This window comes from Rhamphochromis longiceps, linkage group LG11 (assembly GCF_057381845.1).
Source record: "Rhamphochromis longiceps isolate RC_006_pf linkage group LG11, R_longiceps_female_GT1.1, whole genome shotgun sequence".
NCBI classification, from domain to species: domain Eukaryota; kingdom Metazoa; phylum Chordata; class Actinopteri; order Cichliformes; family Cichlidae; genus Rhamphochromis; species Rhamphochromis longiceps.
Window position 1 is genome coordinate 34,907,771 of NC_140567.1, and position 17,876 is coordinate 34,925,646.

The following is a 17,876-nucleotide window of genomic DNA, read 5'->3' on the forward strand; positions in this document are numbered from 1 at the left end:
ACAGCATGCACATCATGCAGAAAAAAAGTAACACAGCCGCAGCTGCAAAGGAAAGGGAGCATGCATGGCAAAACATAGCTGACAGAGTCAATGCGGGAGTGTTAATTTAAACACTGATCTAGGGATTTCCACCCATAACACGTTATTTTATCATATGTCATTCTATTTATTATGTTATACATTTTATTTTGTGACGTGATGTGAGCGCAGGTGCAACCCAACAGGCCCCAAACGTTCCTGGCAGCAAGTAAAAATGAAGTATAAAAACATAGTCCAAACAGGTAAGGTGTAATTGTATTATGAGCCATAGTGCTTGGTCTGTGTGTCCTATGTAAATCAATTGCAGTTAGAGGCTACAGTAATATACCACCTGTAAGCACATATTGAAATTATCTGAGCACATCACAAGTACACATTTGCCTACTCTGTATGCCCAAATGTGTGCCGTCACAGCCAACAGAAAAAAAGCGGAGGCCCGAAAAACAGGTGGGGGTCCTCCACCACCACCACTCACAGAGGCTGAGCAGTTGGCCGTCAGCCAAAACAGTGGGCGCCCTGTGGCTGAAGGCATCTCTGCGGGGACATCCTCTGTGGCAACAACCCCACAAGACACAAGTGCCTACATAAGGGGTAAATCCAAAACAATACATGGCGTGCATACATCCATTCTGCACAGTCACCTTGACCAAAATGAACTATGTCGTAGTGAAGTTATTGTCCTACTGTCAGAGAATGACAGTTATCAAACAGTTAGGTGAATAAACAACACTGAGACACTTGGAAACTGTTAACGTGCTGCACGGGTGAGGGCCCAGGGAGAGACTCACACACACCGAGCTGCAGTGGTACGTCTGTATTATGAGCATAGCAGTGTCCTTTAATTTTGCATACATGCGTGTGTGTGTGTTAACCTCCCACAGGGTGAGCTCCCTGTTCCCAGAGACAGAGCGAGTAGTACATTTCGTACTTTTCCCAATAAGAGTAACATATGAACCTTAATGCAACATAAAGCCCATAAAAGCGTTTCCACCCTGACACCTACTGATTTTGCCTTCCCTCAGTGTCGGTTGTCTCTGAGAGCATACTGACAATGAGGTGTATGGTGATTGGTATGTCTGGTAATTGCCATTTGCGCCCACATAAGTCATGAGTGACCTGTATGAACCCCATATTCTTCCAGTTGACGGTGATGGTGTACTGCATCTGGTGCAGCCCCCTGTTGAGCCAGACCGACATGCAGTTGTGAGTACTCGTAATACTCCACAGACTACATGTGTCAACAGTAGAACAGCAATGTTGTTAAATGTCTCCACCACAGGCACATGATGACGAAACAGTGACAGCTGCTACAGAGGAGGCCGCAACAGAGCCACACTATGAGGTATACAGCGTACAGTGGAAAATATAACAACTGACGACAATGTGGTACTATGATGACACCATGGACTTACTATGTCCCTGGCAGAGTGATGCTGGAAATGAAGAGGAAGAGGGTCCAGCCACTCCTACAACGAACCTTTCCACAGTGGGTTGTTCAGCACTGATTTACAACCAACCTAAGTAGGCATGTACTATGGATGCCAATGCTATGTCCTTTGTTGCAATAGCTCCCTGTGAAGCAGCTGTATAAGACATATCTGGCCAGGAAGATAAGAAAGTGCGACATGGAAATGGTGCACCTCCAGCTGCAGATCCAAAAGTCGAAGCTGGAGATTGTACTGCTGGAACAACAGTTAAGGGTGGGTGGAGTGATCATAGATGGACGAATCATGTCAGTGTTTGTACAACATACTAATATACGCATTTATTCTTTGTGTACAGGACATACAGGGTGACCAATAAAGGCAGTTGACCACAGTATCTGTGTATTTGTCATGTAACATGTTGGGTTGACGGGTCACAGGAAATGGTTGTGGCATATGGTGTCTCTGACTGCTCTTCCATCCTGTACGTTCGTGGGTGGGTCAGGATGTTCATCGTGTGGATCACTGCTGTTGTCTGGTTCAGCTGGACACTATTCACCTCTAATCGTGGCAATGTTGTGTAGGATCACACATGCCACAATGATGTCACATGCCCTTTCTGGGGTGACCCTGAGTCCACGAAGGCACTGGAACCGGGCCTTGAGCATTCCGATGGTCATTTCAACTCTGCCCCGTGTCCTGCAATGGGCCAGATTATAATGCTGCTGTGGGCCCGGTTCAGGGTCAGGGTAAGGGGTGAGCAAATAGGGTAGACATGGGTACCCCCTATCACCAAGCAGGTGGCCAGTGAACTCTCCTAGGACAGAAGAATACATGTCAGTGCAAACGTCCCTGTGGCAATTGGTCTCTGTATATTTCACAGTTACTTCGACCCACCATGTCCAAATTTGGTGCTCAGTGTACATTCCCGGAAGATTCGTGAGTCATGTACAGAGCCTGGCCACTTGGCTTCCACATTTGTGATGATGTTGGCAGCATCACATATGATCTACCCAGTGCAGAGAACACATATTAGCATCCATTACCATGATGCCATCACTTGTTGGTGTGAAATGCTACAGGGAATTATGTACCTGTACATTGATGCTGTGGACGGACTTCCTGTTCACATAGTCTCCTTCATTTGCTGAGGGTGCAATGATTGGGATGTGGGTGCCATCTATACAGCCAATCACGCCTGGGAACCCTGGAAATTTATGTACCATTTGAGTGGTAGTTCACGTATCACCACATCATGCATTGAGTTTTGTTCATCCTGATACCTGCAATTTTGTGGAATCCCTCTTTGATGAATCTTGTGGGTCTGTGACCGGGGAACACCACAAACGAGTGCAGGAGACGTTTCAGTGCTACTGTAACATTCCTGACTGCCCGACAGACGGTAGCCTTGGAAACGTGCTCAGCGTCACCGATATTGTACAGAAAGCTCCCGTTTGCAAAGAAACGGAGTGCGGTACAAAGAATATGTAATGGACTGAGCGCATGTCCGCGATGTGTCACATGCGCAATATATGGCCTGAGGATGTTATGCAAATAACTTATTGATTGTGCTGAGAAACGGTAACGTTCGCACAGGAAATCATCAGGTAATGATAAGATGTCCATACGCGCTCTGATCACTCTCTCCCGGCGGAGTGCTCTGCGGAGAATTTGGGCTTCAAGATCTACTGGCTCTTCAAGGAAGGGACACGCCATGTCTGACACTTCCTGCTGTCAGGTTTCCGACAAAGAGGCGGGGTCAGTCAGGGTTAGTTGTAGTAAACCTGCTAGGGGGCAGGTTAGCTTCACGGCGTGTGTCGTCATAGTGACTCACCCAGGCTTCAGCTGAACTCGCTTTGTGAAACCGAAAACCCTGAGTTTTCGTTAACTCAGGGTATACTTACTCAGTTTTTCCACTAAACCGGCTTCCTGAAATAGGGCCCAGGGCTGCAATGATGGAAAATAAAGAGTGCTGATCCCTCTCAAAGTGCTTGCTCTGGGTAACCTTGATAGTAGCTGCGAGTGGACCGGAGGGTGGGGAGTGCAGGTAGTTCGAGTGGAGGGGGGTTCCATTTATCTTGTGGTGCAGTGACGGCAGCAGGATTTATGGGGCTTTGGGTGTCATCCCGTGACAAGGTGCACATTCTTTCCGTGCATTATGGGCCCAGATGATACTAGTTGGAGGCTCCCTGTAAATAACCTCGAGGTTATGTCTTTTATTGAGTTATACATTGTGTTAAATTTATGATTGAGGTCCTATGGAACACACGGTGGTGGGGAAATGTGTTCGGCTTGCTGTTCCAGTGATAATGTGAAAACAATGCTGCCAAGCCAAGTGTTAGCCACAAACATCTGCGGAAAAACAAAAGCGGAGAGATGAGCGGAACACAAGAAGACCTGTAAAAAAAAAAAAAAAAAAAACCTGATGCAAAATATTGCCAGAACCAAGCATCATCGCTTGCCAAAATCAAAATTTTGATTATCAGCAATTTGTGTATCCATGGTTACTTTGCACTTAATTATGTGTTGACACTGGATAACATGACGTATGCAAGGATTACTGGAACACTAAAACCACGAGACAGTGAAAGGGGGAAATACCAAAAGATGAATAAAACATCTCACATACTAATATAAGTAGAAACTATTAAATCCCACAGTGCTTGATTATTCATCAGTGCAACATAATAATAATATGGATAGACATAAAGCATAAAAGTTAGATTTTTTGGACATTACGCTCCATGTTTCTATGTTTATAATATCACATTTACATAATTTCTAGCTGTTTGTGGCAGGTGTGGATCAGCGGATCATGCAAACATTGAACCTGCAGTGCTGCGTGATGGCCTTAAGCCTCTTTCCAGGATTGGTTGCTGAGCCTCTTTTTTGCTTCCTCATTTTTAGGTCCTAATCAGTGGTTCTCATGAAGGTAATGACTTAACCTGCTTGGGAGTTCATGACAGTTGGTCTCTGGTCTTTTATCAGAAAGCATTTCAGGAACTCAGCTTTTGTTTCATTGTGTTACATGTGTAGTATTCTCTAGTATAAGCTGCATGTTTTGCGGTTCTATTTGGTCTTAAAAACCAGAAAACTAATGTAATTCAAAGGTTTTATAGTTAGGCCTGTAGTTTGTAATCTAACCAGTTTAAAATGTAATATGCTGTTGACATGAAATATGCTTATATTTTCACACTTTAGTTTAAAATAGTTCAGTGTTTTTAATTCAGAAATATGAATCCACTCTTGTCTTACCACAAACTGTCTGCACACTGACAATAGGTCTGATTTAGCAATCTATTTTGTGTTGCTGGCTTAAACTTTTATTTAAATTGTTAACTGACCATTGCAGCCACAAAAACCATTCTTCCACTGCAGCTACGGGAGCCTGACACTCTTAATTGAAGAATTCAATTATTTCATTGCTAGTTTGGGCTCTCGAGTTACTGATTTGTGTGCAAAAGCAATCAAAGCATTTCTCCTGGCATATCATAGATTCAGCAGAAAAACAGACATTACACAGTTTCACAGCATAATAATTACACAACGAATGAAAGCTAATACAAACCCACATTTTAGCAGTCTTGACACTGAGCTCTGGGGCACCTTGGTACAAATTCTCTGATGGAATATAAAGAGATCTGTTACACGAGCTCCTTTGTTGAGGAAAAAATGACTCATTAGCAGGTCTCGCTGACGTGTTAGCTAAGCACGCTGTAGTATCGACCTCCTGCAATATTTTCTGCAGCTCCTCTTCTCTCCTCTCGCCTCACTAATCCAGTGATGCTGGAAAATACAGCAAACATTTTCTCAGATGGTTTATAAAGGCTGCCTTTGTTGACCAGCCAAGAAAATTTTGGATCGGATCACAAATGCATTTTAAGCACGGCAAATGGATGTATGACATGCTTGTATAGGCCCCGAAGTGCTTACTCAGGCCCGTGCATTCCTAGTGTCAAGGAAATTCTCGGTTCTCGAGAATCTAATGAAGACAGATTTGATAGGAAAATTGATCTTTTAAAGCCCCGGATCTGCACTAGTTGTGAGGAAAATATCCACTGGGTTTTGTCTCACAATGAGATTTCCACAGTTTGAAAAATGGGACACTTGTTCTGAGAAAATAAGTCTGTGTCCAGCATTAATTTATTGGCAACCTAAGTCCTTTACTCATTTATTATTAATTAGGTAGAGGATGTTCTCATTGTGTTTTTACTGTTACCTCTAATTAGTTTCTAATACTGCTCAGCGTAAAATAATAAGCAGCTGTGTCCCTCCATGAATACAGTGTGGCGTATAGAGACGAGAAAAAGAGCAAAAAGAGAAACACCCAAAATTTAGAATTTATTTCCATCACAATGACGTTGTTGGGAGTGTCAAAAATTTTGTCCAGTTCACTTAGCAGATCGTGCTAAGGAAGCTTTTCCAGGGAAACATAAAGAGGGATAAACTGTCGTTTGGCGAGATGCCTGCTAACAACACGACCTGCCAAACAACCAAACAAGTGGAATTTCACAATGTCTTCCCGATACTTAGGAACGCCCTGTCGACACAATCAGATGTAAGCGCAGTAAAGTAAGTTTTAGTTTGTCTCAGCTCTGATTTCCTTTAGCCTCAGTACACACTCAGCAGACACACCAGGCATGTATCTGGAGATTTTAAGGGGAAACTTCCATCTCAGTTTTATAAGACATTGATGCAAATCAGATCTGCATTGACCCGACATCCTGAAGGCTCGGTTGAGCCGCGCGGGCTGCAATCAATACGGCCACACCAGATCGGCTTTAATGCCACAGGTCTGTGTATTACTCAGCGAGGGCTCTGATTTATTCCCACAGAAACGCCTTCTTCCTGGCAGCTTTAATTAAGCGCTGAGACAGCCAACAACAACAGGGCAAGGAGTCCCAGTCGGAGATCAAGCAAGATACAGAGCAGCGTCGCAGACAATCCTTTGAAGTTATTGTCATTAGGCTTGACTTGATGCTGCCACGACGACCACAACGCACTTTGTCATGAGTGCATGTAAAGCCGTCTCCAGTGTCTAGCTAATGGCATTCCGACGCTAATACCTCCTCTACTTTAAAGATAACAAGAGTCAGATGATTGGCCACGTAGCCTTCCAGTAATATTTCACTCCATACAACCACAGAAGAGATCTCACCTGCTTTAATAACCCTTAATGCCCGCTCTTTGTCTTAATTAAGGCAACAGTTTGCGTCAGTGTCCGTGTTTGTAATGTGTTTGCATCTCCACTGGTTACAAACAGCAGGCCTTGCTTTTAAAAAAACAACAAAAAAACAGTTTACCCTTTCTGTTCCTCGTAAAAACAGATGTTTAGATAGTCGCCATCCCAAGCACACTTTGCGACTTTCGTTGATTTAGTACCGGCAATGGCTTTTAAAAGAGACTGGATGAAGTAGGAGGTCGCCAGGAAGTCAGGAACACATCAGTATCCAATTAGACGCTGTTAAAACTGGGAACCCTGCGTGTAGAGTTTGGCAGAAGTAGGGGGTTAAACCGTTTTTTTCCTGCTTTCGTGTCAAAGGGGGAGTGGAGAGTGAATAATCCCTGCTGTAGCTTGGGGAGTGACGGGCGATGGCGGTCGACGTGCAGTTGAACAAAATTAATTTTGGACGCCTGTTGTCTTAGATCACATCAGGCTCAGACTTGCCATGCTTTTACAGACATTTTAGAGCCCTTGTTTTGACTTTCCTTTGACACTGAGTTACTTCATGGCAAAAGACCTGCACGCATCCGCATTACAGATATTCTTGATTGTGACCATGCACGTCGGTATTATGTGTAAAGACGTAAGTAAAGAGAAAAGTGGAAGATGAGGTGAAGACACCAGAGCTGACATTTAGATGTGAGCTCCATTGAGCTCAGAAAGCTCTTCCCGCTTAATAATCTTCAAACTTTGATGCCTCCTTTTGTCTAAGCACTTTGGCTAATCTCCTCTTTTCCGTGAGATCCCTTTGAACAGTGGTAAACATTTATCTGAGGCAAACTTGTCTTTTGGGCGAGTGATGAGCTTTTGACATCAATTTGTGTTCGTTAGACTGCAGCAGTTCTCCCTCCCCCAGAGATCAATACCTCCGCTCGTCTCTTTCTGGCTGTTCAGCTTTACAAGCTGTAAAGACAGATAAAGTGAAAAGAAAGAGAGAGCTGGAGATTGAAAGGAGAGAGGGAAATAGAAGTGGAGGGAATCACAACAGCCAAGCTGCAGAATAAATCTGGAATTGGTTTTATTACTGGAGCATGACTTCCTTGATGTTTTCTGCCTGGACTATGTGATGTTTTCAGATCAAGGTTACCGGACTTTCTCTTCTATTGTAATTCTATAAAATAAATGCTCCTGAAAAATGTTTCTGACTAACGGGGATTTCTAACTCTGAAAGCAAGCATTTATGAATTGCCAACGTTTGAAAATCAGACTTCTTTTTTCTTTTCTTTTTTCCTCAAAGATAAGGAGCTTGTCAAGGGAGGGCGAATCATATATTGTATGATAAGGAATCTTTGGAGAAGATTAGGCCTTTAAATGAAGGGTTCACTACCAAAACATTCAGTGTAATAGAAGTCTCCTGCAGACTGATAAAAGCATTCAACTAGAACCAAGCGAAGACTATTTCCGCCTGCTCTATTTATGTATTCAGAGCTTTTGCTCAACTATTTTATTCCACCTTCTTTTTCTTCTTTCTCATCACTGCACACACAGCATGAGTCTTCCTGAGAGGAGTGAACAATTAAGGGAACAAATTAAGATCATGAGATTTTATGACACACTGAATAACCTCTATTCTACTATCAGATGTTGTTGACCCGATGAGAAGGCTGATGTCAGATTTGAGTGGTAGCATCCACGCTGGTTTTCTCCATCCAGGCAAGAGTTTTAGGACTGTTTCCAAAATAGAGGGTTAAATATTTATTGAAAACAGAAAAATGCTAAATTTCTTTGCTTGAACCAATGTTAAGGTGGACTTGGATGTGGCTTTTCCAGATTCAAAGCTGACTGTAGGGCTGGAAGACATGGCCTAAAATCCATATCGTGGTATAATTTGAAGCATGTGCGGTAATAATAAATGTTCTGACAGAGAGATTTCTGAAAAAATAAAACGTACAGCTCTGCTATCACTTCCAACATACATGAAGACAGAAAACTAAACAGCAGTGACATTTTTAGGGTTGCTGAAGTTGGACTAGCTTGTATATAATGATGTGCTACGTGATTGCTAGCAATATGTTAGCATAAAATAAACAGTGAAGCTGGAGGATGAACGCTAACTTTTCCCCCCTCGATAGTATTTAGCGTGAGGGTTCCTGATGGTTAGGGACAAATGAAATTGTAAACAGACCAAAATGTCAGTCAGGAGAAAAACTGAGACAATCCATCCACAATACGAGGTTAGTCATTAATATACTGCAACAACATGGGAATAGAGCAGCTGCGAGAGAGTTCAACATTAATGAATCAATGGTACGGAAGTGTAGGAAGCGCAGTTTTTGACTTTTACTCATATTCCAAACGTGCTTCGTCTCTTCGCTATTACTGTTGCCCAGCATAATTTGCAGATGATATTGCTTGCAGCCGCTTGATAGCTTTTGACCAAAACGGGCACAGGTTGATGACATCATCAACATTCCCTATCGTGGTAGAGAGGTATAGTCAAAATCTCTACCATTGGCCAAATCCATATCGTTTCTACTGTATAACGTTTATACCGCCCACCCCTAGCTGATTGTACCCACTCAAGACCACACTTGTGATTTGACCAGGCTCAGAAGTAACTCTTTACTCAAGCTGATTAAAAGGAAAAAGAATTAAACATTTGATGTGCATACAGCAGATGATTAGGGCAGTAATTTTGGTCAAGACCAAGTGCTGACTAAATGCTCCACTCAGAGACACTCTGAGTGTAAGACACAATGTAACAGAGACACACTCGGTGAATTCCTGGGTTAAGTAGTGAGTTTAAGGTAGTCATGGGTAGAAAATGGATTGGAAGTCAGAACAGTACCAGAGCATGGCAATAAGAAGTCATGGCCATGGGAAAAGAGTACCAACACGGAAAGAGTGAAATCCCAGGAGGAATGCCAGACTACCAATAATGTTTTGGCATATTTTAAGCTGACTATCTGCAGCATCATTTCCACATTTGTGATTATCAAGAAATCACAATCAATTAATTTTTTTATCTGACATCCAAAAGCCTTAGTTTTAAATAAATAACCTTGGTGTTGATGTATTCTGTGTAGAAAAGATTTAAATGAGATATGGGTGTGGAAAGCGACAAACTTGGGTATACCTAAAATTATTGGGCCATTTAATGGAAAAATGACTCAGAACTACTGAGTGTGCATTGTATTTAATGCAAACACCCAGACATTTACCTGTAGTGTAGCGCTGTCACTGATTATTGTTATTATAAAAGAACGTTATTATACTGATACGGAAGTTAAGTGTTGGTTGTGCTCTTAAAGTAGATTAATTATAGTAAGTATCGTTTTAAACTTTCTTAAAGCTTTTCTTGTGTTTCCTTAAGTTCTCTAAAAATGTACACACTTTGATAACAAACAACAACCATACAACAATTCAAAATGACAGTTTAACGGCCGACAACCCTCAATCTAAAATACACAATGTGAAGAAAGGAGGAACTCTCATAACAGATACTGCACTTAAAAATGTAAAGACACAAATTATATGCAGGGAATCATACTTTGTATTTCAAAAACACACAGAAATATGCCCCAAAACAAACTGGACAATTTTTAATTAAAAAAAGGGGGATGATTTATCCATTTACTGCTATCGTCACACGACCTGACTCGGGTATAAAGGCAGAGTAAAAAAATACTTTTGCATTTGTGTCAGGATTCAGCTCCTATTCTCACACAGCAAAGGCACGATGAATATTTGTGTCAACTCATCCACCCCGACAAGTCAGTGTAATGCAATATGTTGTAACAATCTGCAACATCCATTTTGCCGCCACACCTATCGAGAGCTCCGACCTGAAATGTCATGACAACGGAGAGCTGAAAAAAATAAAACAAAAATTAATAAGCTGAAGCGTTTCATTTTTATTTGGAGCGATTATGAGTCATTCACGGAGAGAAATGTCATGACTGCACTCGTGGAAACTCAACTCCAGATGAGAACGCTCTGGCTCACGTCGACTCCAGCACTAGTTTGCAGACCGAGTATTACGCTGACAGCGTATGACTGTGATAGAGGGTTTATGAACTGCACAGCTACATAAAACTGCACCATGTCAAATGCGGCTTGTGTGTAACCCACCGACATGTGCGCTGAAGGCATTGCGGCCTGCGTCCCTCCCACTAAGCCTGCTGGGATTGAATCTGGTTTCCCACCATTTCCTCCCCATGTGTTTTACATCATTATGTGAGCAGCAAACAGCGAGGAGACAACTGCTCGTACCTGCAGGGGCTAACCAAAACAGTTGGAGGAGCTTTTATTTTGGAATTTGATATACACCATCTAAAACAAGTGGCCATGCTTTGAAGGGAACCTGGCATGAGAGTAAAGCACAAAACTGCTTCCAGTTACAGCAATGAGTCACACAAAGGCTTCTTTGCTCTGAATAATTGTAATTTTGAGGATGTCATCAATATTATATGAGGTATTGACCGAAGGTATGTGCTGTTTTTCTCCTCTGAGAGACGGTTTCGATGGATGTCAGCCTGCAGCAGTTAAGGAATAAAATGACACATGAAACTGCAGCGGCAACACTTACGGTTGCTGTAAGATTGGAAATGGAAAAGAAATGGGGCTTCAGGTAATCAGACTGAAAATGCTGCGTCTGCATACTCTCTAATGCTCGACCGCTTGCCAAACTGTTGATTCCATGTATTTTTTTTTTTTGCCTTCACATTTCTCAGCAGAGAAGATCAAAGGGTCCTTGCAACGCCTTTCAAAATCCTCCACAACCAACCCCACACTTTTAACAATTGAAGTAATTGGAAACAGTGTAGTTACAGAGTACTGCGTGGATACTGTGACTGTCAGCACGGAGGATTCAGAGATTCACAAAACAAGAAACAGAAAGAACACTGACCCTTGATTTCAACATCCTGCACATCCTAATCAAAGGATGCTTACTCTGGGACATCGTGTACCCAATGTTAACGTTTTAGGTTTTTATTGCAGCATGATTTAAAAAAGTTCCCCATGTTCAATTCGGTCTATTTTATATGGTGTATTTCCAAGCACTTTAAGCTGGTCTTAAACAAACAGAAGCTAAAACTGCTTGTTTCAGATGGTGGATGAACTAAGGGCCTGCATCAGCACAAAGTAAAAAACTAATAAATATAATAAATGCAAATCTGGCTTTCGGTGAAAGAGTGCTGACCTTAAATAGCACCAAAAACAACGTCTGATGTCATGAAAATCTCAAGACATGGATTGTTTCTGCTAAAATAAATAGTTTTAGAACAAATGGCCCAAACAAATTATAACAAATAACACACACATGGATTTAAGCTCTTGGCCGAAATATTCACTTACTAACTCAGTGTATGGCAAAATGTTTCTATTTAAGAGTCGGTCGGTTTCTCTGTGGCGCCACATGAGACTATTCCCCACAAGATTCAGTTGAGGTCTCATTTCTCTCCTTTCTGTTTCTACAGCTTCTCCCTCACTCCTCTCTTGGCTGTTGGTGGACGGCTTTGAAACGTCGAGAGTGCGCCTGTTGATCAGATACCCTTATGACTAATGAAAAGCGTCACGGAACTGACAGCAAGATTAATGAAGTATCCCAGGCTGCACTCGCATGCGGCGCACTGGGGCTTTTCCTGCAGGGCTGCTGCCGCTGCTTAACTGCTATTTATGGTGACAAATAATGCCCCATTCTGCCACCGACACCTGCGAGTCAAGGTTAAAAAACACATTCTCCACAGCCAGCGTGCGGTTGTGGATGACATGCTTAAAGGGGTGGAAGATAGAAGGCAGGGGAGGGCAAAGACGAACAGAAAGGGAGAGCAGCAGCTTCAGATACAGAATACACTTATTTTCTGTAACTGGGCTCAGCAGGGGGATCAGGGAGATGGTGGGGGGGCGGACGGGGAGAAAGGGAATTCAGGATTAATTGAAAACATATGTGCTGTGCAAAATGGCTGCAGCAGTAGAGCCTGAAGGCAGTGATTGCAGGGAGGAATCTCTCACAGCACTCGAGAACATTTATTATATTTGATTCTGTTTTTATTTATTTATTTTTCACTCTTGAAGAGGCAGCTGATGATGTCACCAACCGTCTGTCTGTCTGGATAGATAGTGTGTGTGTGGGTGTGTGTGGGCAGATATCGCTTTGATCAAGGAAAGTGTCTCATTTGTAGTCGATACTGGCGGCCGGAGCTCAGGAGCGGTCAATGCCGTCTGACCTTCAGCAGCAGCAGCGTTACAGTGGGCCAGTCTGCGTTTGTGTGTCTGTGTGTGCCAGAGCAGAGCCAAAACCAGGCAGAGGTTAAGCATGTCTGGGAATAAGAAGCCACACTTACACTATGACATGCATAGTCACACACGTACACACTGGTACGGTCCTGCCCAGACCGCAGGGAACATTTGAACTTTAGCTGTGAAGCCATACAAACACGACACATCTGTGAGGAAGCACAGGTGTAAATAAGCATGCTTCTTGTATACAGTATGAAGTCCATGCTCAAACACACAGCCACATGCGTGCAAACATGCACATGTATATACAGTTTGTCTTTGCTGGCATGTTTTTACAGCTCAAAAAATTGTTTCCACATGAGTTTAGTGAGGCAAGTAAGTGAAACATATTACCGTAGCAGCAGTCACAAAGTATTTTATAAAGTCAATACCAAGCAACCTCTGGAGCTGGATAATGTAGACAACACAAATATAGGTTCCTGCGCTACCAGGATTGACCACTGAAGGTTGTCTCTGACAGTGAGTCAATCAAATTAGAACCACTAAAAAACATGTTTGCAGCCTTTAAAAAAACCAAACTTCCCATCTGGATTTTGTTAAAGCTTAATGTTAAGGGCACTTTGATAGGTGTCAACAACTCTGTAACACGTTTGTGATATGTTTTTTGTGTTTTGGAGCATTTAAATGGCAAGTAATATGATTTACCTGCCTGTCATTTACCACTAATTATCTGCTTTTTTTATGGTCTATTTGATTCACCTTTTATTGTTCATTTTATTTTATTTTCACTTGCTAAATACGGGACAGACTTGACTGGGAAAAAGAAAGGGGAGAAAGGAAGAGGGAAAGAAAAACAGCGGGGAAGAGGAAAGGTGTTAAAAGGCAAACAACAAAAAACAACAAAATAAGCAGAATAAATACATATATCAATCACCTGGATCACCTGTTGAGAAAGAAAAAAGAGAAAACAAGCAGAAGAAAAAAAAGAGCAACATAATAAACAACATCATGATGATCTATGGGAATATCACAGTAAATACTAAATATTAAACATTATTGTGCAGCACGTAAGATTGACAGCGCACTTTGCTTTGAGGTAGCAGCCAAAAAGGGTGTAGTTTGTGTGTGAGCACCCGTGTGTATACCCGTGAGTATGAGCGCACCAGTTGAAGAGCCCCCCAGGTGGCTCGATGCACTGGCGGCACCCTGCGCCAGGGCTGGGCCCCCATACACCCACCGCCCACAACCCCGGCAACACACCAACCAGGACCCAAGCCCCCAAGGCCCAGCCAGGGCCCCAGCCCAGAGATGGAGCACCCCCAGAACCCCACGCCCGTCCCGGACCCACCCAGGGTCAGCCAGGCTACCAGGTCAGTAAGCCCCATCCATCAGCACAGACCCTCCCCTAGCCCCGCTGCACGCAGCCACGAGGAAACCGTCACCTAAGAGCCATTTTCAGCAGCGGGCATTTCCACCTGCTGCTGGCTGAACTCCAGGGATTCTCGCAAGGATTTAAATTCCCGGTGAAGAATCTCCACCAAGGACAGCCTTGCATCGAAACTGGACAATCGTTTGTCAATTGACTCCAGTATGTCGGCAATATCTTTGCCGGCTGGCGATGTTGTGCCGGGGGAATCTGCCGGGCCACATCTTTTCGACGACTGCGTCTCAGATTTGGCCGGGGAAGATGCACTCTGAGCCTTCTTCATTACGAGATCCTGGAAGCACTGATCGATGTAATCTTGGAGAGCCTCTAAACTCTCCCCATTGTTCTCCCGGGTGTTGGAGATGATTTAGACAATATTGTTAGTTATAAGACAATTGATAAGTGCATTTGGTAATACTGAAGCTTAAAGGAATTTGTTCAATTCTAAACTACCATTCGCTTTAATTTTCCGCCAAAATCTCCGGAGTCTGACGTCAGTTACAACATGAGTCGCTTAACTTGTCCGTCACTTCCGTGTTAATTTTCTGGTAGCATGGTGTCCTTGACGTATCCTGTGTTAAATTGGCTGACGCTACTAAAAGTAGCGTATAGAGAGAAATAAAGCAGCACAAGCACTGAAGCACACTCCCCCCCCCCAATAATTATCTGCTAATTTCATCTTACATTAGTGTCATGTCTTACCTCACCTGTGTGGAAGGAAAATAATTTGGCCACATCATAAACAAGTAAAAAATGTGTAAAATTTGTTTACAAATTTTGGGGAAATCTGCATCTAAAAGAAAAGAAAATATTGGCTGATATCACCAGATATCAGTAATAGTCTTAAAACTCTAGTGACTTCTGCTGGAGGGAACATTTGTGTATGTGTGCAGGTACACAGGTATAGAAGGATACTCATTGGTAATATAGCATAGCATAGCATCTTTATTTATAACGCACTTTACATCCAACAATGTTGACCAAAGTGCTACAAATATAAAACAGAGAGGAAACAGTTTAAATTACATATAAAATATCTTAAAATTAAAAATAATATAATTAATAAGAAAATATATTAAGAGACGTCAACAAGTCCTGCTGTGCTAAAAGCCAAGGTAAATAAATATGTTTTAAGACGTGATTTAAAAACAGATAAGGAAGGTGCCTGTCTAGCATGTAAAGGCAACTCATTCCACAATATTGGTGCTGCCACAGCAAACGCCCGATCCCCTCTGAGCTTACGATTAGTCCTGGGCACACTCAGGAGGAGCTGGTCTGCCAACCTGAGGGACCGGGAAGGTATGTATGGATGAAGAAGCTCAGAGAGGTACAGAGGTACAAACATTTAAAAACAAATAAAAGCAGTTTAAAACAAAATATCTTTGAGAGCGATAACAACAACAACAACAATAAAGGCCACTCAAAGAGCTAACAGTATCTGAAGAATGATGAAATATTACTCAGAGCCCTATGACATGCATGAATGAGTCATTTTGTTTGCTCAAACTGCAATCAGCAGTTCTCTTTCTTAATGCTGACATGCTTCACAGATCAGAATTAAGGCAACTTGTGAAACTAATAACAGAGGTGCAAATTAAGTTGTTTTGCATATCACATCTCCAATTAGGTGAGACTAAGCTCTGGCTTCCATTGTGATATCACTAAGGTGTAACTGCATCATGTACATTTTTACACACTAGCAAGAAAAAAGGAAGATGAGTCCCACCTTATAAGATAAGATAAGATAAGATAACCTTTATTAGTCCCACACGTGGGAAATTTGTTTTGTCACAGCAGGAAGTGGACAGTGCAAAAGTTATGAGGCAAAAATTAGAATACAATAAGAATAAATACAGTACACAGCTGTACAGAATAGAATAAAATAATATACTATATACAGTAGAATAAAATAGAATAAAAATATACAATAAGATAAAAATAGAATACAAATGCTATATACAACTGAGTAAAAATACAACGATGCCAGAAAAGATTATTGCACTTAGTATTATTGCACATGTGTGGATGTGTGTGTTTGTTCAGTTAAAGTCTTTGTTGTGGAGTCTGACAGCAGTGGGGAGGAAAGACCTGCGAAATCTCTCCGTCCCACACCGTGGGTGCCGCAGTCTCCCACTGAAGGAGCTGCTCAGTGCTGTCACAGTCTGCTGCATGGGGTGGGAGACGTTGTCCAACAGGGATGACAGCTTAGCCGCCATTCTCCTGTCACTCACCACCTCCACTGGGTCCAGAGGGCATCCTAGAACAGAGCTGGCCCTTCGGATCACCCTGTTCAGTCTCTTCCTGTCCCCAGCAGAGATGCTGCCGCCCCAGCAGACCACACCATAAAAGATAGCAGAAGCCACCACAGAGTCATAGAAGGTCTTCAGGAGTGGGCCCTCCACCCCAAACGACCTGAGTCTCCGCAGCAGGTACAGCCTGCTCTGCCCTTTCCTGTAGAGGGCGTCTGAGTTATGAGTCCAGTCCAGTCTGTTGTTCAGATGAACACCAAGGTACCTGTAGCTGTCCACAGTCTCAATGTCCATACCCTGGATGTTCAGTGGTTGCAGTGGAGAATGCTTGTGCCTGCGGAAGTCTACCACCAGCTCCTTGGTTTTACTGGCGTTGATCTGGAGGTAGTTCAGCTGGCACCAGTCCACAAAGTCTTGAGTCAGTCCTCTGTACTCCTTGTCGTCCCCATCAGTGATGAGGCCGACTATTGCAGAGTCATCAGAGAACTTCTGCAGGAAGCACTGGGTGGAATTGTGGGAGAAGTCTGCAGTGTAGATGGTGAAGAGGAACGGAGCCAGAACCGTTCCCTGTGGGGCCCCCGTACTGCAGACGACCCTGTCCGACACACAGCCTTGAGTCCTCACATACTGTGGTCGGTCGGTGAGGTAGTCCAAAATCCAGGTATTCCACTAACACAGGCAGCAAAGCTATAAGTAGCAGCAGAAAGCGAATTAAAAGCAAACAATGTTCATTCACAAAGCTCGCCTCAGCCTGGGAACAGTCGTGTTTGTTAGTGTTGGAAAGCCCTGCCTAACTCTTTTACACATTGACATCAGGTGTAAAAGCAGGACCCATGAGTCAGATGTCAGATGCGCCAACCTTTTTCTCTTTTCCCAGCTTCCAAATGAGCTTGGCTCATCTGTGTAGTCTAACACAAACAAGTGGAAGGTTAATTTGCCTGAGGCAGTGTAAAGTAAGTTGTTGACATTGTGGTGTAAAATGAATCTTGGGTTGAGAACAGATTTTTTGAGAACCGTTTTTCATTTTTGGTGTAACAGTCTGTTGCCACTTCCCCTATGAGGGGCTGCTGACAAAAAGCCTACAACAGACAAATCTACAACATTTTATGACAGTAACAAAAAAAAAACAGAAAACACCAAAAAACATGGAAAGCAGCAATCACATGTTAAATTTTACCCCAGCCCTCAGCCTGTAGGGTGCACTGATGATTTCGTTTGAACCACACCAGAAATGCAAGGCAAAGTTTGAAAAGCTAGACACTTTGTTTGACAGGACTTACTGTTGTTTAGAAGAGATTTCTCATCACCTAACAGGGCCTTTTATGCTGCTG

At 42.9% G+C, this 17,876-nt stretch overlaps 1 protein-coding gene across 1 annotated transcript; it reads left to right on the plus strand.

The window, feature by feature from the left end:
* Positions 1 to 217: 217 nt before the first annotated feature.
* Positions 218 to 2,115, plus strand: LOC146659843 (uncharacterized). Its single transcript, XM_085421916.1, has 5 exons — positions 218 to 630; positions 1,181 to 1,242; positions 1,319 to 1,381; positions 1,466 to 1,525; positions 1,608 to 2,115. The coding sequence occupies exons 1-5, from the start codon at positions 438 to 440 to the stop codon at positions 1,833 to 1,835; spliced, it is 606 nt and encodes a 201-aa protein (XP_085278042.1). The 5' UTR covers positions 218 to 437; the 3' UTR covers positions 1,836 to 2,115.
* The last annotated feature ends 15,761 nt before the right edge of the window (positions 2,116 to 17,876 follow it).

Excerpts from the sequence above, each read along its gene's own strand:
- LOC146659843 (XM_085421916.1), top strand. The coding sequence starts at position 438 with ATGTGTGCCGTCACAGCCAACAGAAAAAAAGCGGAGGCCCGAAAAACA. Across the intron at positions 1,243-1,318 it reads AGCCAGACCGACATGCAGTT|GCACATGATGACGAAACAGT; the intron begins GTGAGTACTCGT and ends TCTCCACCACAG. Across the intron at positions 1,382-1,465 it reads CAACAGAGCCACACTATGAG|AGTGATGCTGGAAATGAAGA; the intron begins GTATACAGCGTA and ends TGTCCCTGGCAG.